General features: G+C 38.3%; 1 protein-coding gene across 6 annotated transcripts in view; it reads left to right on the top strand.

The window, feature by feature from the left end:
- Positions 1-26,739, top strand: part of GRIK1 (glutamate ionotropic receptor kainate type subunit 1) — a 399,715-nt gene that overhangs the window by 249,079 nt on the left and 123,897 nt on the right. For all 6 annotated transcript variants that reach the window (XM_055373867.2, XM_055373865.2, XM_055373866.2 and 3 more), the window contains exon 4: positions 15,337-15,518. In XM_055373867.2, coding sequence (XP_055229842.1) covers positions 15,337-15,518 — 182 coding nt within the window. The remainder of the gene's footprint in view (positions 1-15,336; positions 15,519-26,739) is intronic.

Genomic DNA, 26,739 nt, shown 5'->3' with positions numbered 1-26,739 from the left:
AGTTGAAATGAGTTGTTTCCTTGATCTACACGTTTTGTAATAAGATTATGAAAATTACAAGTGAAAGTTAGTAAAGTGAAACAGTGTCAAACTTTGCAATACGATTTCGCTTTTCACTGCCCCTTTCGCCAAGCACTAGCAGTTACTATTCCTCAAAGGATGAATACGTGCCTCCTCTTTGATGTTAAACTCTGGTTCCATTTTATATAGTCAGATAAAAGTGACGAGTGTGGTTGGAAATATGCACTTATGTATTTTCTTGTGCCTCATCTCATTTTAGAAAGAATTGAAGATTCTAAGTGAGTGGGTATATATTTTATAAGTATTGTATTCGAAACAGTCCTATCAAGAAGAATAAGCTACAAGCAGCCATATTTTTAGAACTTTACCTGCTTGCTGTGAAGGAATAAATCATTATCTAATCAAATCCAAACACATATTTTAAAGGGCGTTGAAAAAGAATATCATGTTTTAAACATAAGTGTGGTTAGATCTTGCATGTTGCCTACTTTTGCTAAACATGAAATTTTGTGAGCTCATAAAATCAAGCTATATCTCATTATGTTGTGAACTCTGTAGCATAATCATCTCTCACCATTTCTACAGCAAAGCTGGACCATCTAAAAGGAAAACATACCAATGAATAATATTGAAACTCATGGATTTAATTTAAGAAAGTGTTCAACTAAAGACGTAGGCATTGTAGATTTCAAATTGTATTTAGACAAAATATAATTAGTAAGTAAATGACAGAAAACTTGATATTCTAACCACTCTCTGACGTCAGGTGAGCCACACATATGTGACATCCATTTTTCAAAGCAAACACCAAACTATCATTTCCATCATCTTCTACAAGAAACTGAAATGTCCTTTTCATCTTTGTCAAGTTCACCTGTACTCAGTGACTCAATAGATACTTGTTGAAATTGACAATCCAAAATGACTTCGTATGTCGCCCATTGAGAGATGATTCAAGTTAAAATGATTTTTGCCCACAAAGACATTAAAAATGTAAATGAATAATCAATTGAGCCATTAAATTGGAACCCAGAGAATAAACAGGCCAACTGAGATCAATAAAAGCACAAGCCTTGTGACTGTGAGTGGGTTTTATACTGCTTGACTCAGGGTTCTTGCCTTTAGTAATTATCACACCATAAAAAGGAGGAAACTTAGTAAACCTAAAGGAAAAGAAAGGACTTAGGTGTGCTTAGCACCCACCCCTACACCAGAATTAAGTACCCATTAAAGAGCACTTTATTGGGATTTGTTTAGGAGTTTGTTAAATAGCCTGAAGCCAACACAGATGTCGCGGGACCAAATGGCCCATTACTCCCATTGAAGTCAATGGGAGCAGTGTGCACGTCTCTAAGGACAAAATTCAATTCGCTAAATACTAGCAAGCAGAATTCTGTCCTCTAGAAGATAAAATGTCGAAAGACTCTGGAGAACTCTTAGGAGGAGCAAAGTTTTGTCTCGCCTCATCTCTCTTCTCTCTCTTTCCTGGATGTCCTTCCCGTTAGTCACCTACTTGTCGCTGATTCCCACATCCAGAGGTGACCCCAGGCAATGAGAAATTGCTGCCCATTGACCTCCCCTCATGATTCATTAGACCCTCGTGGAAACCTGGCTATCACTTCACACACAGCAAAAAGAGCTGAGAAGCTGAGCCTCAACTGCAGTGTGTGGCGTATTCAGCAGCTTCTGCCTTCTCAAAGCCAATCTCAGGGAAATGCACCCACAGCGATTCCTGGAGAGCAGGGATCAGCAAACTTTTTCTGTGAAGAGCCAAGTGCTGAGGCTTTATGGCCACGGGGGTCTTGGTCAAAACCACTCCACTCTGACAAAGTAGCAAGCAAGCACACGGACAATATGTAAATGAATGGACCCAGTGTGTTCCAATAAACCTTTATTTGCAAAAATATATGCTGGGCTAGGTTTGGCCTTTTGGCTCTAATTCACCCCTGCTATAGCCTTAAAAGATAAGACAATTGAGCTAAAAACTAAGATTGTAATTTTGTACACATATGAAGTGGGTTCAGCTCACATCCAAAACTCCTTCGTTTTGGTTTCTGGGTTTTCATGCCCTTCTTTCCTCCTCACTGGCCCTCCTGGCTTCCTCATCAATACGTGTCAGTCCTTTGTCTCATTTATCTCTGTGGGATTTGCCGGGTGATATTCTGGTTCATTGGATAAACAAATTTTCAAAGAAGTGTTGGGGGAACAGATACCTTTCCTCACGCATCATAACAATCACAACTGACATTCCTATAACAAAAGACAGATTAACAAGAGAAAATCATAGCAAATTTGTTTAACCAAAGTTTTACATGACTCAGGAGGCTTCAGAAATGAAGACCAAAGACCTAGGGAAAACTGTCTATTTCTATGCTTAGATTCCATGAAGAATGAACAACATGCGGAAATGTGATTGGACAAAAGGGTAGAATCAGTGGTAATAGGCTGAGGGGGAAAGCCCAGCAAGGCCTGTGTGTTCGGATTCTTCTTAGCCTCTCTGTGCAGTGTTCCTTCCTCCTGAGCATGGGTCAGGGCCCCTATGAAGTGAGAGTCTTCAAGGGAAAAGAGAATCTTTCTAGATTTTATATCTTGCTTTTGGGGTGAGGAGTTCTAGTTTCTATGCTCCACTTGGGGAAGTGAAATTCTACTTTCTATGACTCACGTCAGTGGATTAAGAGGGGTAGGATACCGGGGGTCAGGAGAAAGTCAGAAAGACCTTGTTTCTGAGAACTTTCCAGTCTTTTTCAGTTCAAAGTAGTCAGCATGCCAAGATGCCATATTTTGGGGTGTCATGTTCTGAGCCCCAACAGTGTTAATGGCTAATAATGACTTAAAATGTTGTTTCTTACTTTAAACTAATCATAGCACATTCTAGGTTTGGCTCTCTTAAAAGACAACAAAAGCATTGAATATTGCATGCTACAGAGAGTGGGATTTCAAAGTGTTTTCTTATGCTTGGTTAGGTGATTACCTACACAGTCAGCATAGAGAGCAAATAAGCAAGTGCTAATTCAAATTTCAGTGGCAAAACATAAAAAGAAAAAACAAAAAATCTCCTATTCTGCTTAGCTTTTATTTTGTGAATGATTAAGAAAAACCTGCTTTATAGTTTTGCCTGTCTCTCTTCTCTACTTTAACTTGTCCTTAACTAAACTGGCCCAAAGTTTATATTCATTTGGTTCAGGTGATATTTTCTGAAATATTGGGGAAAATAGTCAAGACAGCACATATTTGCATACTCTGTACTATGGCTGCCCTTTCCTGAGATTTAAATGGCTTCTGCAATACGTTGTTTGAAAGTTTTATTTTTATATAGTTTTTTAAAAAAGATTGCTTTGTTTAGAAAACGTTAAAATGAAGAAAAGTGTAAGGACATAAACAAAAATATCTGGAAAACCTATCACAGATAGTGTCTTAGTGTATATTATTTTAGATATTAGATAGGCAGGCAGGCAGACAGACAAGGAGATAAACCGGTAGGTAGATAGATAAATAGATACATACATAATAGATAGATAATAGATCATGATAAGTAGATGATAGATATTAATAGACAGATGATAGATAGGTAGATGATAGGTAGATGATAGACAATAGGTAGATAAATGATGAATGATTAATAGAGGACAGATAGATGATAGAAAATAGATCATGATAGGTAGATATTAGGTTGGTGCAAAAGTAATTGCGTTTTTGCAGCCGGGTGTGGTGGCTCACGCCTGTAATCCCAGCACTTTGGGAGGCCAAGGCAGGTGGATCACAAGGTCAGGAGATCGAGACCATCCTGGCTAACACGGTGAAATCTCGTCTCTACTAAAAATACAAAAAAAAATTAGCCTGGCGTGGTGGCGGGCGCCTGTAGTCCCAACTACTCGGGAGGCTGAGGCAGGAGAATGGCATGAACCCAGGAGGCGGAGCTTGCAGTGCGCCGAGATCGCACCACTGCACTCCAGCCTGGGCGACTGAGCAAAGACTCCATCTCAAAAAAAAAAAAAGTAATTGCGTTTTTGCTATTAAAAGTAGTGGCAAAAATTGCAATTATTTTTGCACCAACCTAATAGCTGATAGGTAAATGATAGATTAGATAGATATATAAATAAGTAGATGATAGATTAGATAGATGATAGGTAGATGATCAATTAGATAGATAGTTGATAAATAGTGAATATAGTTGACAGATAGCTAAATAGATATATGATAAATGGTAGATAGATAGATAGATAGATAAATAGATAGATAGAGATGATAGATTCCCTTGTTTCATAGACATTTACTGCCAGACATTATCCTAAGTACTGGGGATAAACCACACACAAAAATATCTGACTTCATGGAATCCACAGTCTGTTTCTCTAATGAACAAAATATATAGTAAATATTTAGTATGATAGACAGTAGAAAATGTTATGAAGGAAAATAAAGCAGCAAACAGCATTCGGGAGACTGACAGTAGAGATGAGGTTTACAGTTTTATGTAAGGATACCAGGGAAGTGCTCTAGAAAATAACGTTCGAGTAAAAATTTAAAGAGGATAAAAAACAAATCATGTAGATACCTGGGGGAGAGCATTTCAGACATCAGGCAGAGGGAACAGCCAGTGCAAAGGCCCTGCCAAAATAACTATTTCCTGGTAGCATTGTGCTGAACCCCATCATTAAGTCTTTCATATCATGGAGGCTTTGCATATGTAAATAGCTAAAGGACAATATTTAATAATTTCAATTTTGTTTTACATTAAAGGGTACATATGAAGGTCGTTGCATGGGTATATTGCATGATGTGGAGGTTTGGAGTACGAATGATCCTGTCACCCATGCAGTGAGTGAGCACAGGTACCAGTAGGTACTTTTTCAGCCCTTGCCTGCCTCCTCTAGTACTCCCCAGTGTCTGTTCTTCCCATCTTTATGTCCACATGTACCCAATGTTTAGCTTTCACTTATAAGTAAGATCATGGGTATTTGGTTTTCTGTTCCTGTGTTAATTCACTTAGGATAACGGCCTCCAGCTGCAACCATGTTGCTGCAAAGGACATGAGCTTATTCTTTTTTATAGCTGCATAGTATTCCGTGGTGTGTATGTACCATGTTTTCTTTATCCAGTCCACCACTGATGGGCATGCAGGTTGATTCCATGCCTTTGCTATTGTGAATAGTGCTGTAATGAACATATGAGTGTGTGGGTTTTTTGGAAGAATGATTTTCTTTTGGATATATACCCAGTAATGGGATTCCTGGGCCAAATGGCAGTCCTGTTTTAGGTTCTTTGAGAAATCTCCAAACTGCTTCCCACAGTGGCTGAAATAATTTAAACTCCCACCAACAGTGTATAAGTGTTCCCTTTTCACCACAGCCTCACCAACATCTGTGTCTTTTGACTTTTTAATAATAGCCATTGTGACTGGTGTGAGATGGTGTCTTGTAGTTTTCATCTGCATTTCTCTGATAATCTGTGATGATGAGCATTTTTTCATATGCTCATTGGCCACTTGAGTGTCTTCTTTTGAAAAGTGTCTGTTCACCTCTTTTGCCCACTTTTTAATGGGGTTATTTGTTTTTTTTTGTTTGTTGATTTAAGTTCTTTATAGATTCTGAATATGAGACATTTGTTGGATGCATAGTTTGCACACATTTTCTCCCATTCTGTGGGTTGTCTGTTTACTCTGATAATTTCTCTTGCTGTGCAGAAGCTCTTTAGTTTAATTGGGTCCCACTTGTCAATGTTTGTTTTTGTTGCAATTTCTCTTGAGAACTTAGTCATGACTTCTTTGCCAAAAACAATGTACAGAATGGTATTCCTTAGGTTTTCTTCCAAAATTTTTGTAGTTTGAGGTCTTACACTTAAATCTTTAATTCATCTTGAGTTAATTTTTGTGTATAGTGAAAGATAGGGGTCCTGTTTTATTCTTCTACATATGGCTAGCAAGTTATCCCAGCATTATTTATTGAGTAGGGAGAAGGATAATACCTTGAATTCTTATTATAGACACCATTAAACTAAATATTTAGACAAAAAATATGTAAGCAAAAGAAAACAGGGTGCTTCAAATAGGAACTTTCCTGTTCTAAAATTTACCTATGGATAGGCCTGCCTCCCAAAATTCACAAAGACGCCAGCCCTTACTTCATTATAAATATGTGGATATTGAGAACATTCATGTACAGAATACATGAGTAAGTCTAAAGAACTAAAATGTTTAGGCTGCAAAAGAAAAACATAAGGACATAGAAGTTAATGGCTACTGAAGACTGAGTCTAAAGGGTGATGAAATAGAAGAAGCTTTAGCTAGTCCTCTGGGCTTTCATGGACAAAGTGGGTGAAGGATTGAGGGAAGCAACTTTAGCATCACTGAAAGAATGAACTTTTAATCACCAGATCTCTCAAGAGATGAATTGCATTTCTCTCCAAAATATTTAACACCCTGACCCAGAAGAGTTCAAGCCCAGGCTTGGAACACCCTGTCATAGGCAGGTCCTGATATAAGGATTCCTGCAGTACCCAAGAGGTTACCCTGGCACCTAAAGTTGTTCCCAACTTTGGATAAATTGCTTTTCTAAAACACAAATTGCCACTGCACTGTCCCATCGTGATGCCACCCTGGTAGATCATCTGTTTCTTCATCTTCACTAATGCTGTCAGAGTCTGTCATTCCACAAATATTTATTGGATATGCCAATAAATATTGGTACCAGGCATTGTTCTAAGCATATGGAATACATCAGTGAATAAAACAGATAGAACCCACTGACTTCAAGGAACTTAGGTTCTATGGGAATAATAAACCATTTTTTCATTCAATATAAAATGATTATAATTGTTGAATGGTGGTGAGTCTGTGGAAGAAAGAAAAAGTAGAGCAGATTGAAGGGAATCTGGAAGCCAGAAATGTGGTTTGCAGAATTAAAGGTCATGTCACATTGCACAGATGAGGCTTGAGCAAAGGCTGCAAGGAGCTGAGGAAGTGAACCACGTTCTGTGAGAGAGAAGGCGGTTCTAGGCAGACAGAACAGCTAATGTCTCAGGTGAGAGTGTGCCTGGTACCTCAGAGCAACAGCAAGGAGGCCAGGGGGGATGGATCAGAGTAAGAGGGGAGGGGAGATAGAAGAGGCCGTCAGAGAGGAGGGCCTTGTAGGTCATGCAAGACTTTGTAAACCACTGGAAGAGCTTGTGCTCTGCCTGGAATGGGAAGCCATGGAAGAGTTTTGAGCAGAGGGTGGATAAGATCAGAGTAACATTCTGCAGTAGTCTCTACTCATCCTAAGGGGATACATTCCAAGACCTCCAGCGGATGCCTGAAACCACGGATTGTACTGAACCCTATATATACTATGTTTACTTTTTTCTTTTATTTTATTTTTGAGACGGAGTCTTTCTCTGTCATCCAGGCTGGAGTGCAGTGGTGCGATCTCGGCTCACTGCAACCTCCACCACCTGTGTTCAAGCAATTATTCTGCTTCAGCCTCCCCAGTAGCCGGGATTACAGGCACTCACTACCACGCCCGGCTAATTTTTGTATTTTTGGTAGAGACTGGGTTTCACTATGTCGGTCAGGCTGGTCCCGAACTCCTGACCTCGTGATCCACCTGCCTCGGCCACCCAAAGTGCTGGGATTACAGGCATGAGCCACCACGCCCAGCCTGCTATGTTTATTTCTATATATATATACCTAAGCACTTCTTCTATATTTGTTTGTATAGGACTTGTATGAATAATACCATGATAAAGTTTAATTTATAAGTTAGGCACAGTAAGAGACTAACAACAACAATGATGAAATGATTCACGTCCCATGTGGACAGAGCAGGATGGTACAAGACTTCATCATGCTATTCAGAAGGGCATGCAATTGAAAACTTATGAATTGTTTATTTCTGGAATTTTCCATTTAATATTTTTACACCACGATTGACCGTGGTTCACTAAAACCATGGAAAGCAAAACCTAAGATAAGGAGGGCCTACTCTTGAAGAGTAGTAGGAGTAAAAGAATCACTGTACACTCTACAGAGGCAAAGGTAGAAACATGGCAACCTACCAGATGGCTCCCATAGAAACCCAGGGAAGAGATGGAGGCAATACAGTAGAAGAGTAAGATACGCTCAGGTTCCGGAAACATTTTTAATGTAGAGCTGGCATAATATCTGAGAGGATATTTGAATGTGTTCCCCATTTGAAAGTTCTTATTATATATGATCATGTCCTCTTTCCTTTATCTCCATTTGTGTGGTGACATTGGGCTATGTTTGAATGATTGCTCAAACATTGTAGGGTCTTTGAGGGAACTGTACAAAAATCATCATGGATATTCTCAAATGCATGCATTTTATCTATTAGTTTCACTACTACTTTAAGATGTCTTTTTGAGTATCCAGCACAACCTTTGGGTCTGTATGACACTTATTTTGATTTAAGGAACTCAATGACCTAAGAAACTTGGGACATCTCAGGTTGCCTCAAGATATTAACCTGTTTGGAAGATAGCGAGCATATTCTCTCCTATGGCAAACTCCTCTGAAATATCAAAGTTTGGCTCAGTGTTTCAATTAAATCAAATGTCAAGAAAAACACTTTTTATTCCTTAGACACAAGACAAATGCCATATGTTAAGTTTATTTTTAAATGGAGGATAAAAACAGGAAGACCGTGTTCCAGTCTGAGAAAATATTGATGCCATGGTGTTGGTGAGGCAGGTTACGGTTTAATTCATACCTGTAGATCAAAGAATCAAAAATGAACTCAAAATAATAATAATATCCTGAGGGAGTAGAGGTTAGGAAAGAAAGAAGAGATAAATAAAAGATTGATCTTTTTGTCCTGAGCCAAAGGATGGAGTTGTCATTACCTGAAACAGGTTATAGGTGGAACTAGTTTGAGGAAATAAGAATGATATCAGAAATTGAGTCATTAATATGTTAAGTTTGAGTTTCAGATATCTATTAGACATCTGAATAAGGGTAAGAACAGGCAGTTAACACATGAGTCTAGAGTCTAGAAAATGGATCTGGGCTGGAGACACAAATTTGAATGGCCTCAGCCTATAGATAGGACAGGATGAGTACATCAAGGAAATGAGCACCAGACAGATGCCTCTAGCCCTGAATTTATAACACATCAACCTTGAGAAGTTTATCTTTGTTTACCTTAAGTCATTTTCCTCAACACATCACAGCCATGAGATTTCTAAAATGCAGCCTGCAGTGAAGAGTTAGTTGTTAGTCATCACGTCGAATATAGTCTCCGAGCTTTACTGTAAGGATTAATTTGAAATGAGAATAGCATCCCTAACAGTGGCAGTGATTGAAAAAAACAATCAACCCTGGGAGAAAACATACATGAAATGAAAATCACAATAATAACAATAACTAAATTCTTGAGTGCTGACTATGTGCACTGTCCTAAATAGATGATTAACTCATTTAATGTGCTCAACCAGCCTGTGAGTAAGTGAAATATCTGCTCTTATAGCTGTATTTAAGTAATGACTTAGTTTTTAAAAACTCTTATCTATCATAGTTCCTTCCATTTTCCCATAGAAAACAGAAATACTATACTCTTCCAGAACTAAGAATCTTGACAGAAGCCTGAAGTTTGGACTCAAAGAAAATCAACACTTTGGCATGAGTAGTCAAGCTAAAATGCAAGATGTGCTATACACAGTCAGTGCCAAATAAGTGACTCTTTTCACCTTCTGTCATCACCACTCACCCCACTGTGTCATTATGACCACTTGTGATAGCTAAAACTCCTCTGCTATGTGCTCTCCCACCATTCCACTGAAATAACCCAATGATGGAACATTCTTTACACTCAATATCAAAAAAAATGATAAATTACAGTTTCTTTTTTTCTCTGTACTCACTTTTTTCTACCCGTCATATCTCCCACCTCGGTTCTTTGACCAGAACCTTACTTAAATATTCAGAACTCTGCCCAGGAAACCAATCTTTAGATATTCCAGGCCAGGCATATTCTTTTTAGCTACTGTTGAAACTTAACGAGAATTCAGCACCAACATATACTGGTGGAGCTGAGTGCAATACACTTTCTTGAATACTTAGACTAGATTCTTCTATAAGCTCCTTTGTAACCAAGGTACACAATTTTTCTTTTGGGAAGACTCCCACTTGCCTTCTCTGTTGCACTTCTGAAAAACCCTATGTATGAAGATCTGCACTTTAAAAGCATTGTGTTTCCCCAGGTAATTCGCTCACATACCCGTTTTCATTTTTTAGTTTTGATTTTTCCTCCGCTCTGGAGGATGCACAGATCCCCTTAAGAATCGTATTAAATTTGGGTATATTAATATACCCACAAGTTTATGAAATGCCATTTTGCATATTTCCAAGTTCAAATAGAGAAGAAATTAACATTTAAAATGTGCAACCTGATCTTTGCGTCCCAGTGGTTTATTACATTCATGTTTATGGCATCAAACTCACTGATGGTTTAACAAACAGGAAATTGGATTAAGACTCAAGAAAACCTAGGTACTTTTCTTTTGAACCGAGACTCATTAAAGATAGCTAAAGCTGTCTGGAAATGGATTGGACTGTGGTGTAAGGTAGAGAATTTCTCACACTGAGAGGTGTTCAGCAGTGGCTGTGTAGAGGGGACTCATGCATCAAGAGGAGTTTGACCTGAAGGTCTCTTCCAATTCCTGCTATTTGTGCCCCTTTTTCAGGGCCGATCCAAACAATTAACCTCACCATGCCTCACTTTCCTCACTGTAAAATAGCACTGACACCTATTCACCTCAGAGGTATATTCTAAGGTTTATTTCGCTATTTATAAGGCATGGAGCAGACTTCATAAAAAGGGGCAATCTAAATAGCAAAGTTTGTTATTACTTAAAAGGAAGGCATAGGAAATTTTCAATGCTCACTGGAAATAGCAGAGGTTTTTTTTTTCCTCCTCCATATGCTCCACCTGTTGCCTGAGTTACCCAATGTGCATGCAAATCAGCATTTTTTTCTGTGTCACATCTGAGTGCACCGAGTAGACAGGCGGCCAAAGCAAGTGTTTAGAATTGGCCATTTGGATATTTTTGAAAGTTGTATCTATATGCAGAGCTTAGCTCAAATTCATGTGAAAAAAAACAGCCTTCTTTCTGTAAAGCGTTTATTCAACCAAAGTTGCATTTCCAATTTCATTCTTGGGGATAGAAGTGGAAGAAGCTTTTATGATATGATTTTATATCTGTATGTTTTGTCTTTTTATTTAGAAAGATTTGAACTTAGAGAAAAGTTGCAGGACATGTACAATAAACTCCTGTACACCCTTCACCTAGATTCATCATTTATTATCATTTGGCCTCATTTGCTGTAATGCTCTATCATTCTCTTCATATAGAAACACCTACAACAATAAAAATTATACTAAGTAGTAGCACTGTTGAACCATTTGAAAGTAAGCTGCAGACATCTTGACCTTTTTCCCCGTAAATACATTAGCATGAATTTCCTAGGAAGGACCTTTCTTGTTATAACCACACTAAGGTTATCAAGTACAGGAAACTTAGCAATAACGTAATAATGTTATCTAAATATATAGAAATATATATTTGCCAATATTATTATTGGCAAAATAATAATACATGTTTGCTAGTTGTCCCAGGATCACTCATGGCATTCAGTTGTCAAATCCCTTTCATCTCCTTTGATTCAGACAATTCAGCCTTCTTTTGCCATATATGACATTGACATTTTTAAAGAGTCCAGGTCAGTTTTATTGTTGAATGTCCCTCTATTGGGTTTGTCTGGCTCTCTCTTATCTACATTTTATTTTTAAATTCTCTCCATCTCAGTGGGCTAGAAAAAAATTCACATTATCAGCATTACATGCACCTTCACCATTCACTGCAACTGGGGTTCTAGCAGGGTTGGGTCACTCCGTCAGGGCTGGCATCCACACGAGGGAGGATTAGCAAAGCTAGGTGTTGTGCCTAAATCAATGTCCTTTTTCTGAAGTAATTATTTGTTTGGCAAACGATTTTTAACTACTCATTACAAAGAAATGACTGATGGATTGCTGCAAAATGCAAATATAAGGGAAAGCTTCCTCTAAATTTTGTCTACTGTGCTTTTTGAATTGTAAATTCTCCATCATTTGCTAATGAAGGCAGAAAGGCTTTTCTTAAGCAAACAATTGCTTCAGGAAGAGAAATATAAAACTCACTCCCTCCCTGTTCTTTGTTCTTCCCCCAGTTTCCATCCCTAATCTTTAAATCTGCTGATCCTCCCCCTTTCTGAAGCCAGTTTACCTATATACTGGCAAAAGGAGGAAAATAGGAGTTTAACAGTAAGCTTTTTGTAAAAGATAAATTTATTCCAATTAGAAACTAGTCTTTTGGACTGAATTGTTCTCCTATTTCCTCTATTGGTATTAAAATATACCTTCTTTTATGAAACAACTGTAAAAGTTGATGGTCATATTTGGGGGTGTGTGTTTATTAACGGCCTAGTGTGCCAAATAAGGATTTAATATTGTGTGCTGGTCTAGAAATGTTCTTTCTCTGTTACTTATATAGCTATGTATTAATATAGTTAATTAGTCAGTTAGTTAATTAGTTTTTCATTCAGCCAGTTGACAAGAAATCCTAAAGTTGGGAGGGGCCACTGATTTGGAGGAAAGAGCCCTAAATTTGGTATCAGAAGGTGGATTTGGCCTTAATCCCGGGTTCTGCCACTTATTAGCTATATAACCTTGAACAAGTTACTCCAGCCTCCAGCAGTCTTAGCTCATAATCTGTAAAATTAAGTGGTAATTGATGCCTCATCTACCTCAAGAGAGCTGACAGGATAAAATTATCCTACAGGCTGTGAGGACTTTGAAGCAGGTTGTGTTGTCTTGCACCCCCAGGGCTTAACATGAAGCTTGGCATCTAATGAGCATCCAGCAAATGTTTTCCCATAAAAATAAATGAAAGAAGTGAGAAAATGCATGTCAACTTTAAATCCTATAAATATGTAAGTCATCATGATAGAAAGATGTGACATTCTATTCAACACAGAAAAAGAGAGCAGTTCATTACAGCACACAAAATGCACTTTTTAAATGTTTTCCCCATGTTATTTAGAGACCACATTAAACTGTCTCTTGTGGTCATGGTCATGAAAAAAATAAACCTATGTGATTGCAAAGCAGGTGGGTGGTAACAGAAAACAGGAGAGAAACTCAGGCAGCCTGGAGTCTCTATTTTTTCCCCATCTCCTCAACAAGTCCTAAGCCATATCTGTTCCCTCAGCACCAACAATTTGTATTTATAAGGCAGGATGGTGACGTCAAAAGATTAAGTGTTGGATTCACAAACAGCAATTTTAATCCAGGATTCTTCTTAACTATCTTTGTAAGTTACTTAACTACTCTGGGCCCTGAATTCCTCATTTAAATAATAATAGTAATAATGGTTACATCATAGGATTATTTCAAAGATTAACACGTATTACAAATAACAAATATACGAACCCACGTTCTATATTTTCTTTCATTTTTAATGCTCCTCAGTAGTTCATGACGTGGCTCTGGAAGTGAGAAGACAAGCAGGTGATTATAAGTACCTGAGGGACTTCAGTTGACTGATTTGAAAAGGAGCAAGAATCCAGGAAGCCTACTATTCTAGCAATTCAATTTTTGTGTAAAAAGAGAAAAGATTCATGTATTAGTCCATTTTCACACAGCTATAAGGAACTACCTGAGACTGAGTAATTTATAACGAAAAGAGGTTTAATTGACTCATACTTCCACATGGCTGGGGAGGCCTCAGGAAATTTACAATCATGGCAGAAGGTAAACAGGAAGGAAGAAATGTCATACATGTTGGCAGAAGAGAGAGAGACAGCAAGGGGGGAAGTGCCACACTTTTAAACCATCAGATCTCATGAGAATTCACTCACTATCACAAGAACAGCCTGGGGGATATCCGCCCTCATGATCCAATCACCTCCCACCAAGTTCCTCCCCTGACACATGGGGATTACAATTCGAGATAAGATTTGAGTGGGGACACAGAGCCAAGCCATATCAGATAATGAACACTAAATCTTGATAAGGTTCTACAGCAACCACCCTCCCATTCTACTACTCCTACACATTTAACTGTGAAGTTCAATATCATTATAAATTTATTGTACATCAGAATCAAACCTAACTATGGTGGTAGAGAAACCTTTCCTCATCTGAGCCACACACACACACACACACAAATGTAACTTCTGGAAAAAAAAAATAGCTACATAAATAAAACAAGAAAAAGAAAAATGTGAGTTTGACAGTAGCTGGAATACATGCTGAATCTTGCACAGAGCATATCACAATTTTCATCTGAATACTCATGAAACTTAATATTCCCTACTGATTACCTAAAGCTGACAAATCCTGAAGGTACAGAACTGCATACTAAAAAAAACAAAAACAAAAAAAAAACTCAATTTTTCCGTATGATGGAAGTTCTTGAGTGAGAGCCAAGGTGCAGCGTAGTGAGCACCTGCTAACATTAGGGAAAATAAGAGGGAGCCTTTTACACAGCGGCTTTCCTTGTCCTAGTAAAGCATTTCTATTAGGAAACTGTGCAGATCAGTACATCCACACCTGTGGTAAATCAAACATTCTCCATCAAGTTAGTTGGACATATATGTTTTGTTGCAATAACCAATAAAGAATTTTTTTAAAAATTCTGTTTCTGCTTTTATGATCTTAATTTCTAAAAATTCTATGGCCTTTTTAAAAAATCAAGTAGGATTTTCCAAGTTAACATTCAAATATATTAGCAAGAAAATGTAATGAGCATGAGCCATTTACAAATAGTTTATATGGCAGGAACTGAAAGATTATATAAAGCAACCCAACTAATTAGCTGGTTAAGGGTATGTTATATATAAATACTTAATAAAAGGCTTACAGAAGTTTATAGCCTCGACAAATCTCCATGTTCTATTGGCTTTGTAAGTGAGCAGGTGTGATCTATTTCATCGAACACTTTTGGAAACTTCAACCAACTTTTTGTTTACCAAGTTTTACAGTTGCAGGCTTGAATTGTTAAAGATCGGAGGTGTTTGCTGAAAGCTGGAAAGGACAATGGCATTCTAAATAAATTTAAAATGCTCATGGGAAAATTATGCTTCCAAGCCACACATACCCACAAAGGGAAAATGGTATAATCCACCACAGAAAGATGAGTGACAAATGGGAAGTCAGGAGTGTAACCTTTAGGAAGGTGGCCACTGGGTATGTTTTGGAGTTGAAACGAGTTTAACTAAATGGCAATAAACAATACTCTGTCGACAGAACAGTCTCCGTTGCATGATTGCATGTCATTTTCTAGGTCTAATTCGTCTACAAGAGCTCATCAAAGCTCCCTCCAGATATAATATTAAAATCAAAATCCGCCAGCTGCCCTCTGGGAATAAAGATGCCAAGCCTTTACTCAAGGAGATGAAGAAAGGCAAGGAGTTCTATGTGATATTTGATTGTTCACATGAAACAGCCGCTGAAATCCTTAAGCAGGTAAGAGGGCTAGGGAGGAGGTGGAGGTGTGGGATAAGTGTTATTTTCTATTTTTCAAAAATGCCATCTAGTTTTCACTTAATGCAGCATAATAAAACTGCAGCAGTTCAGTTTATGCTAAAGATTATAACTTTCAGAGCTCTTTGAAACAGGCAAGGGGCTCAGAGAGTTCATGGGGCTTCATTGAAGCCATATATGAGCGTTTAGTTGTAAATGTGTGTTTCTATGGGTGGACCGAGTGGTATGTAACTCCTACCAGCAGAAGATGAGAGGAGGACATCATTTTGAGGTGATTAAACATCTCTCTCTCTCTCTTATGTCTCTTGAAAAGACGGTGCCAGATTTCATTTCCACAATGCCTGACTTGTCCTAAATACATCTTCCTCATGGCAAGATCTCTTTTGTCAAACATGCAGGATTGCAAACACAATAAAAAAGGTATACAGGGACAGTTACAGAAAAGATGTCTCTTTCTTCTAACTTGTTGTAGACAATAAACTGCTATGGGTTAATCTCCACAGATAATGTGGGTGGAAATATTTGGTAAATTGTGAAATCCTATATAAATGAAGACATGAGTAATGTTAAAAAAAAAAAAAAGAATAATAACAGAATAATAATTTCTGAGCACTTGGTCTTAAGTTTAAGAAAGTAAATTCATTGGGAAGCCAAGGCAGGCAGGATCACCTGAGGTTAGGAGTTTGAGACCAGCCTGACCAACATGGAGAAACCCCATCTCTACTAAAAATACGAAATTAGCCGGGCATGGTGGTGCATGCCTGTAATTCTAGCTACCTGGGAGGCTGAGGCAGGAGAATCACTTAAACCCAGGAGGCAGAGGTTGCAGTGAGCCGAGATCACACCATTGCACTCCAGCCTGGGCAATAAGAGCAAAATTTCATCTCAAAAAAAAAAGTAAATTCAGAATTAGAAACAAAGCATAGACTGGTGCTTCTCACCCCAGAGTGATTTTGCCCTCTGGAAACTTACAGCAATGTCTGAAGACATTTTGGGGGGTCATATTTGGAACAGGGCACTCTACTGGCAACTAGTGGGCACTGCTAAACATCTTGTAATACACATCTGGAAAGGCTAGTGAGATGTTTAAAATAGAAGCATTAATAAAAGATCAGATGATTGAATTTGGGAGAAAGAAAAAATATCCAGGTTATATTTATGTGGTCTGCTGGCCATCTCTTTATATTTAAGTAATTATTGTGGCATAGGCAAGGTTTTTATCTAAAATAACACAAGCTGTATTGTACTCCTTTGTTTAAAGGTCTGGGGTTGCTATGTTGTTGATTGGTAAGGGCCAGTAATTTCATAAGTAGATAAACCCCTTCACAGGAATGCAGAACTGTGGATTTTTGAATCACTAGGAAGAGCTCTCTTCAAATAATCATCTGGCCTGACTCTCTGATGCTCCATCTCACACTTGCAGAGCACCTCCATGCAGCCGTTGAGTTCAGAATTGAGTTTTTACTTGCACTGAACATCAGCAGTCAAAAAAGTTGACCAAATGTTTTTATTATGTGCTGGATGATTAGAGTAAAAAAAAAAAAAAATTCTATTTAAAGTTGGAGTTGGGAGGTTAAGGCGGGAGGATCACTTGAGGTCAGGAGTTCGAGACCAGCCTGGCCAACATGGTGAAACCCTGTCTCCACCAAAAATACAAAAAAATTAGCCAGGTGTGATGGTGGGCACCTGTAATCCCAGCTACATGGGAGGCTGAGGCAGGAGAATCACTTGAACCTGGGAGGTGGAGGTTGCAGCGAGCCAAGATTATGCCACTGTACTCCAGCCTGGGCAACAGAGTGAGACTCTGTCCCCAAAAAATAATAAAATAAAATAAAATAAAGTTGGGAACACAAAGTTGCATTTGAAAGCAATCACAGACATCACCATATCTAATTCTCACACTTTGCAAGATATGAAATGATATTGCCAGAGTCATACATCCAGTGCTTTCTCCACCATGAGATGCTGTCACTCCTGCTAGGCAGAAGAGTATCCATTGCTTAATTCTACATTATAGTTACATTAACAAATCTTTAGATATTAAAATTTCCTCTCAATAAAGCAAGTAAGCAGGTGGCAGTAGTGTCAACAACTGAAGAACTTTAAAGGTAAGTAAATGCAATCGGTAATCCTTTATCATAAGGCTTCATTTAAGAATGTTAATACAGTTCATTAAAGGGTGTAATGAACTGTGTGGGTCAGAACTGAGAAAAACACCCAGATTTATGTGTAGCCCTCAAAAGGCAAAGAAGCATCCCTTCCCAGGGGCCTGTTGTAACAGAGGCTGAGGACTTCTGTTACATTTAAGAGAATGATTTGCTGATGAGACTTCTCTTTGCTAGATACTCATTTGTCTCACATAACTGGCCACATCTCTCCCAAAGGCAGGTCTGGAATAGGCAAGAACAGTGTATGGTGGCGGCAGGGAAGGGCTGCTAGATTTTCTCTTCTATTTCACTAAATTTGGACTTGAAGTTCCTTTGATAGAAGTGGCTCTTTCCTAGTAGCCTGGGGATTACATCATTCAAAGGACAATTAAAACAAAAACAAAAGCAAAATATCCAAGAGAGGCACTCTCAAGAAATGTCTAGCTGGTACAGCAGGGAGTAGGATTAGTTCAGCTTTGTGCCAACCACTGACACAGACATTTTTCTCTCTATCCTCTCTCTTATCATGTTTTAGCCTATGTTTGCTTTTCCTAATCATTTTAGTGTTAAGAGTGGCTGTGAGGCTTGGAGGAAGACACTAAAGAGATGGCTTATCCAGTTTTCGTTCTAGACTAATAATCTGCAAATATTTTGGAGATAAGAACCCTTTTTTAAAGGTCCTATCATGAAATTCCTACCGTATTGCATGTAAAAGGGCAATTGCGCTTTTTGAAATAACTACAGAGGACTCAGGTCAGCTTAATGGGGCTTCATTGGAACCTCCAGAGGCTGCTGTGCTTGAAACGGGATATTGGAGACATCAGAACTTTTCTGTTCTGGTCAAAGTAAGGCCCAAGCACTCTATGTGATCCAGCTTAACTTGCTCCATTTGTCCTGGAGAAAAAACTGTAGAAACAGACTTGTCTGCTAAGAGATTCCCTAGGGAGGCTGAGGGCTCAGGAGTTCTGGGTCCTGATTCTGGCTGCCATTCCACTAATCCTTCTACCCAAGGAAAGGAAAGGAAGGAGACTTGCCTCTTTTACTGAGGGTCCTAAGAGGTGCCAACAAAGGTGTGTGGCATCCTACATGATCATAACATCAATCTCAAACAACCCCCTGAGGTGCGTTTGGTATTCTCACTTTCGAGGTGAGGCAACTGATGCTCAGACAGGATAAGTGACCCATATAAGGTCATTCTCTGAGCCTGGCTAGGCTGCCATGTGGTCTCCAGACTGCCTGATCTCAGAGCCTGTGTGCTCACTTTACTCTGAAGGGCCCCCAAGCAGAATGGATGACTATTCTGAAGTAGGCTTTCAGAAATGTCTGGAAAAAACACAGCCATGTGCTGCTGGTCTTCTTTAGATAAGATTAGTATTAATAGCTTTTACTTTTCTGGTAGCTGAAATCACTGCCAAGAACATTTCTCTGCCAGGTCAATGTGGTACCCTCTTTATGTGCATTTTCCATCATTATCCTGCATTTCCCTGCACCTTTATCATATTTTCCCACCTTTTAATGATTCTTAAGAAAAGAAGAAATCAAAGGCACTTTAAAGATATTTAACATTTATCTAAAAGCAAAAATTGGGGAAAAGTCTATAGTTATTCTTGGGCATGCTAATTACTCCAGCAAAGTAATTATTTCTATTCATATTGAACAAGTACTATATGATGAGAATCTGAGAAGTTATTTCCCCAAAATTCATTTGAAATTTGAATGTCAAGACTTGATTAGGCTACAGAAGATAGGGCTTTCATATGAACTTTCTTCATGAATTCCTGCAGTTGGAAAATTTCCATAAACCAGAAGGTCGCATGTGTCCTCTCCCCAACTTACCCACCCACCACCTCACAGCAGGGTCCTGATGCTTTGAAAAGATGCTGCTCTCTCCTTAACCCGCCTTCAATGTGGAAACCATTGCTCCTCCTCACTCTCATTTCCCCAAGTCCAACTACTCTTTCGCTGACTCTTTGCTGTTTATCCTTCATATACACCTTCACTCATACTGAGTGTGATTTTACTGAGGGAGTGGCTGAAAGGAGGTGAATTTAAAGAATGAAGCAAAGGGCAAGAAAGCTCTACCTATGGAATTCCCAACTTGTACCTAGCAGGATGCTGGGTGCTAAGCAACCATCTCATTTAAGTGACCAAATAACTTTTAATATGATTGGCATTATTCCTCTTTTGCAATTGAAAATTGAAGCCAATTTTATCTACCATATACTGAGCATACACTTAAATAGAAAACACCAAGGCCGCACGACCTGACCTGGCCTCTCTCTCCTCTTGCTGGCCTCCAGTATCCGATGCTCCATTTCAGAGGCATCCTTTCTGGCCACGCGACACAGCCTTTTCTCCCCACATCATAGCCTTTGCACTTGCGGTTGCCAAATCCTGAAACATTCTAAATTCCCAGTCATTCCCACCTAAGTTTTCATGAATATCTCTTAAGAGATAAAAGAGAGGACGCTCCCTTCTCATTCTCTATATCCCTTCACTCTACTTAGTTTGCTCTATCACCACAATAAAAATCATAGTGAATTAAGACATTTACTCATGTGTTGTCCATATCCTTTACTACACTGTAAGTTCCAAGAGGACAGAAGCCTTCTTTGTCCTTTTCCCCCAAATCCCTAGCACCTACTACATTATTTGACACATAACGAGTGTTCAGTACAGCTCTGTTGAATGAATAAATGAACCAAACGAATGAATGAGCCAAGAACTGTTCTAGATTCTTTCAGTAAATCATCCCCAAAGTCATATTTTCTTCTACCCCACTGAGTCTGCTATACTCTCATCTCTGCCAAGCACATTTGGGTGAGTTGCTCCTCCGTGCCTGTTACCCTGAAAGGAAGGCTTTGTTCAACTATGAAATCCTATACTATTAAGAAACTGTAATGCATTTGAGCCTGTGATTTCACTTTCCTGAAAATAAATTTGGCTCTTTGGAGAACTGCCTAGTCACTTTTAAATCTATAGTAGGATTGAGTGAGCAAATCACTGTTTCAGGCACCCATTCCTAATGGTTCTCTGATGAAAAGCAAGATGGCACTGTCTTGCTCCATTCAATGGGAAGCTCCCTGGGGGCTGGGCCAATTTCCTGAGCTGGAGAATGGCCAGCAGGTGAGCATGAACATGCTGTTTCCCACTCAGAAAACCTGCCCTCTCCTTTACATGAACAAATCGAGGGAGGTTTTTTCTCCTACAACACTAGTGGCAATGAATATTTAGCTATAATTGAGCCATTAGTCTGCATAAAACATTTAGCACCAAAATAGTTTGTACAGCTATATTGCATTTTCTCCTGTCAACATTTGCATGCTTTTGCTTTTTTCTCCATCCCCAACCCACGTTTTTTTTAATCTCTTTCAATTAACATAAAAACAAGGCAAAGAAGAAAATGGCTTTTTGTTTATTTGTTTAATGCCTGGTCTTCCTCTGCTAGAAAGTGCAGTGACAATGCTAGTTAATCAAATAATTTTGTGCATTGATTCTCTCCTCATATATGTTGTGCCCAGTGGCTGTAATGATGGCAAACAGCGATGCTTAAGTTGGTTTCATCCCTTGTTTAGATAAGACAGAAGCAACCATCAGCTGTGATCTCTCATGATAGAAAACATCAAGTCAAGCATGGCACACTACACTAAGGAATTGTAAACATGTGCCCACTAAGTTAGATCTATAAGTCAATCATTTTTTTCATCATAAACACATAGAATAGGCCGAAGACCTCAGGGGCCATTTTATACTGAACACGTACCGTATGCTGGCACTGTGCTAAGCAGGTTAAATGCATCAGTCATTTAATTTTTATGAGAACATTCTGGATAGAAGAAACTGACAGAGCCCAGAGAGATTTTGTAACTTGCCCAAGGTCACAAAGCTAGCAAGTGGCAGGTCTGGGATTTAAAACTTATCTGAGGCTTTGAAAGGAAAAAAAATGTAACCTCTTCTGCTACTGTTGTGTACAACAAGATGTCAACTGATTCTCGTCTTATTGCAACCTGAAACGTATTTTAGTTAAGCCTTGCACTTCTTGAACGAAGGTGTTTCATTTTATTCTCAAACATCTAATCATGTCTAGCTTTACACAATTCCTTAAGAAATGTGAATTGTATCAAATGTCCAATGGCCCAGTAGAGAATGTGGTAGGGATATCGTAGAGAAATTTATTTTTTTATTCAATACTTATTTGCTGAGCACTGATTGAAGGTGTTGGAGATACAACAGTGGAAGCAACAACAAGAATAAAAACCCAAATCTCTGCCCATTAAGGCAAAAAGAGACCTTGAAAATGAGTGTAACAAGTGTAAAATTATCCAGTGCTTGCAAATTGGCCTAATACCATCAAGTTACTTTCTTTTTTTAATTAATAAACTTTATTTATTTATTATTTTATTCGAGACGGAGTTTTGCTCCTGTTGCCCAGGCTGGAGTGCAATGCGTGATCTCGGCTCACTGCAACCTCCACCTCCCAGGTTCAAGCGATTCTCGTGCCTCAGCCTCCCAAGCAACTGAGATTACAAGCATGCACCACAACGCCCAGCTACTGTTGTATTTTTAGTAGAGATGGGGTTTCTCTATGTTGGTCAGGCTGGTCTCAAACTCCCGACCTCAGGTGATCCGCCTGCCTTGGCCTCCCAAAGTGCTGGGATTACAGGCGTGAGCCACCAAGCCTGGCTTATTTATTTATTTTTAACTTTTGTTTTCAGTTCAGGCGTACATGTGCAGGTTTTTTATATAGGTATGTTCCTGCCAGTGAGGGACTGTGACTAGAATCTTAGACTGAAAGTTGAGAGACCCATTTGCAAATTCTGCTTTTTCCCTAACAGAAAAAAAAAAACTACCATTTATCTGGTATTTACTGCATGCATAATATGCTATGTGTTTGACTGGAATGATTTCTTTTTATCCTCTCAAAATAGTCTGTGTCATAGATGAGGAAAATGAGGCTTCAGGTCACACGTTCAGTGACAGGTCTGGAATTTCAGATCAGAGTATGATGTTCACATCACCCATGTTGCTCACATCCTGTAAACAGGCAACTTTGAGAAATTCTGTTGATGCCTCTTCAACTCAGTCACCTCATCTGTAAACAAAATTATCAAAGCTTGCTAATATTTCCATCAGCTCTGAGCTTCCATGCATACACGTGACCAAGAATCCTCTTACTAGCGTTTAGATATAAAGAACTTGCTTGTACTTAGTAGGCTCTCAAAGAAATGGGAAATTAATTAAGCAGTTCATTCTTTCTTTAAGTTTCTCCAGTCCTTTGATAGTCTTTGAGCCAGTTAATTGATAAGTTCATTACTTTGGATAAATCCTGACAATGTAATGATGATGAATCTCAATTTATACTAATCTGATGATAATTTGTAGTATGTTATATAATTACTTTGGCGGTACATTCTCATTGTAATTATGTTTCTCTCAGGCTGATATTAAAATCTATTTATATTCCCTGAACACATAGTTAGTTTTAGTTGTAAGGAGCGGTTCATAGATACAAGTATATTATTAAATGTATACAAGAATTAATTGACCTCTGTGGATAACCAACAATTTACTAAAGGTGTGTGCAATTTGCCAATATTCTTAGTGTCCAGGATATCCATTTGAGGATTCTCAAAGGCCTCCAAAAAGTCAATTTAAGAAAGGACTTAGATTTGCTTCAACCTGAATTGGGAAGCGAGAAAAACCATATATGCATATGCTTCAAAAATGCTCTAATGCTTAATCCTGGTTATATCAACTTTTGACTATAGTAGAAGATAAGAAAAATTTTCCTTGCAGTGGAAACAAGGGTACTTTAGCAGAAACTGTGAAAAGTATTTGAAGATATGTATGTCAGGGCACATCTTAAGCCTATTGGATCAACAAACTTCAGCTTTATTCAAAATTGTAGGAAGGTGCATGCTCTTGGATGTGCCTTTTTTGTGGAAAGGGGTTTGTAGTGTCCGTCAGATTTTCTAAAGAAGCCTGCACACTAAAGTTGTTTTAAAAATTACTTTGCTAGGTTAACCTTATCTACTTCCTCAATCCTTCATAAATGCAAGATCTTATCAAAAGGATCCTTCCTTCCTACTTTTCCCATGACTGTTAGCCAAATCCTCTCTGCTATAAGGGTAATCCTGTGAAATGTAACTTTCATCATTTATCCAGCCAAATTATGTGCCAGAATTTTTTTTGGCCTGTAGAGTTCTATGTGCCAAAGAATCTTCTAGGGTGAAATGGGAATTACAATATCGTTAAAAACTCTAATGTGTTAGATGAGATCATTATTTAGTGAAGGTTCAGATGATTCATTATTTTCCACTTCTCTAAAAAGGGAATGTATTAGTACATATGTCACATTATTTGAGAAAATTTAAATGTGACAATGTATTAAATATAAGGCATTAAGCTCAGCACCAATATATAAAATATTCCACTTAGAGATTATCGTTGTCATTAGTAGCAGTAGTCTTTTGTGTAGGCAAAACTACAGGTGTGATACAATTCTTAGAACTGGCTTCCCCATTCTAAGTCTGTATCACGACATCACTCCCTGCTCTACATCATAACAATGATTTCCAAGATTCCTCTCAGCCTAACATACCAGGTCTCCCTGAGATCTCACCTAATGTAATTACATTTCCATGCTAGAATTAACACTTTGCATCCTCTTTGTTCTTCCCCCAACCAACCAGTTTCTCCTGCTCTGTCCCTTTCTTGGTAACTAGAAATTTCATCCAATTACTGCAGCCAGAAACCAAGAAATCCACCTTACTTGCTCTCACCTTTCACATTCATTAGTTAGCAAACAGTGGAGATTCTGCCCTCGGAATATGTTTCAGATTCAATCTCCTTTTCTCTATCTCTCATCATCTTCCTTCTCCACTAATATAATTGATCTCTCTGCCACAAGTTCCTTTCCCCTCCTATTTCCTAACCATCCTCTGCATAGTCTAAAACACTATTCATTCTGAGTAAAATATCCTATGTTATACCTCCATGTTTGAAATTGCTGAGTGCCACCCTCTCCACCCTGGATGTTGCATTAAGAATAAAGGACACATTTCTTAGCAGGCCATGCAGAGCTCTCCACATCTGTCCCCACTGTCATTATAACATGTATTGCAAAAATATCTATTATGTCTAATATACCCTTTTAGCCAAAAAAAAATCTGTTACAAATTTTAGAAACTATCCTTTCTTACTCCATTAAGGAGATTAAAGTTCTTTCCAAATGTGACCTAAAGGGATTCAAAATCACAAGAAAAGCTGTATCTAATTAATTCTAATATCTCCAGGGATGTCATAATAGGAGATCAAGGTAGGTCTGAATTCTTACAGAAGAAGAACTGTGAGTTAAGCACCTCCTAGTCCCTGGAACATCGCCCAAGGGCCTTTCACAGCTGAGTCCAGCATTTATACAGGAGGCTCCCTCACGAGTAGACAGGAAACTTAACAAACTCTGGCGGGTGGATTGATGCATCCTACTTAAGATAAAGCTTTGACTCCTGTGGTTCTAACTTTGGTCTTAAATAACCATATGCTTTTATTTGGGATCTCAAACTCCAGCAGAATTTTGTGCAAATTATTAATTTTCCTGCCACTTGCACCTCCTATTATCAATTAAGAAATTAATAAAGTCCTAAGATCCCAAGATTGAAATCAAACCTGGGTTCAAATACTATAACTATGCTTTATCTCTAAAATCTATAAATTAGGAATAACACTTCCTCTCCAATTAAATGTCAATAACCTATTACTGTAGTGAACATCGTGTTGTGGCACTCAGCAAGCAGTCTCTGTGAATATTATTGTTGTAGCTTAAAAATATGAGCTTGGTTAATATAAATCAGTGGTTCTCAGCACTGGCTGTACATAAGTATCACCTGGGGAGTTTTTAATAACTATCAATGCCTGAAACATATCCCAGACAAAATAAATCAGAATATTTAGGAATGAGGCTCAGGCATTGGTATTTTGGATAAGTTTCTTGGTGGTTCTAATAATATACTAAGAAACACTGATATAAATTATTTTTTAAGCCTGATAGTTTTCAGATAAATTAACAAAGTCAAGTCACCCAAAAAGCTGAAGATCAGGCCCCAGACTCATGAAGACTTTACTGGGCAATAGAGATCTCGTGAGACCAGCAAGATCACCATTTCATGGCTGCACCCCTGTCTCTCCTTCAAAAGGTGACTTTCAAGCAAATTTGAGGTATAGTTTTCATTAACATCATTATCAAAGAAGCTTGTTGCAAAAAGATTACACTGAATCATCTGGGGTAGATAATAATTCAAAATATTCTGTTACCTTCCAGCTTCTAGATTTTGTTCAATAATTTGCTGTTAAAATTTGTTTCCTCCGTATTCTCTCTTACCTATCATCTTTCCACCAATTTTCCCTAGATGTTGCAGAGAGGTTATTTTTTAGTTTCATGTAATCGCCCCAAAAGTTCCATTCTCTCCTATTTACCAGATTGCCTATTTCATTCTGCCATGGGAAATCTTCTTTTCCTGCTCTGTTCTCAACAGTCTGCACTCCTTAAATAGCATAATCTCATCTGTTGTGCGCCTGGGTGATGCAATCTGGCTCTTCTAGTAGGATCATCTTCCAAGCTAAACTAAACCCCAATGATTTGCACTCCTTTTATTAATATCTATTAGTATGAGCTTCCTTTCTCCTGCAGACCATACCTCTAAGGAGAGAAGCTTATAAAGGAGTTAACACTGAGAAGAACTTCCAAATAGTACAGTTATTTAATTCATCAACTCTTTGTGGAATATCTTTTGCTTTTCTTTAGTTTAACTTGGAGGCAGGAGAAAAAGGGGCTGGATTTATACATCATATAGCACAGTTTTCAAATCCAAGGAAAAACCCTAGACTTGTGGTTAGCTTATCACCTGTGTACATGCATGTGGTTAATACGTGTAAGTGAGTGGAGGAAATAGAGAAACTTAGCAAGTTGTCAACCTCAAATGAAAAAAGTCCATTTTTCATCTTGATACATGTTTTTGACGTTACCAAAGCTGGAGTAGTGTACCAATCACTGGAGTTAG

Source organism: Gorilla gorilla, chromosome 22 (genome assembly GCF_029281585.2).
Source record: "Gorilla gorilla gorilla isolate KB3781 chromosome 22, NHGRI_mGorGor1-v2.1_pri, whole genome shotgun sequence".
NCBI classification, from domain to species: domain Eukaryota; kingdom Metazoa; phylum Chordata; class Mammalia; order Primates; family Hominidae; genus Gorilla; species Gorilla gorilla.
The sequence above is the reverse complement of the archived record's forward strand: the minus strand, read 5'-3'. Positions and strand labels throughout refer to the sequence as shown.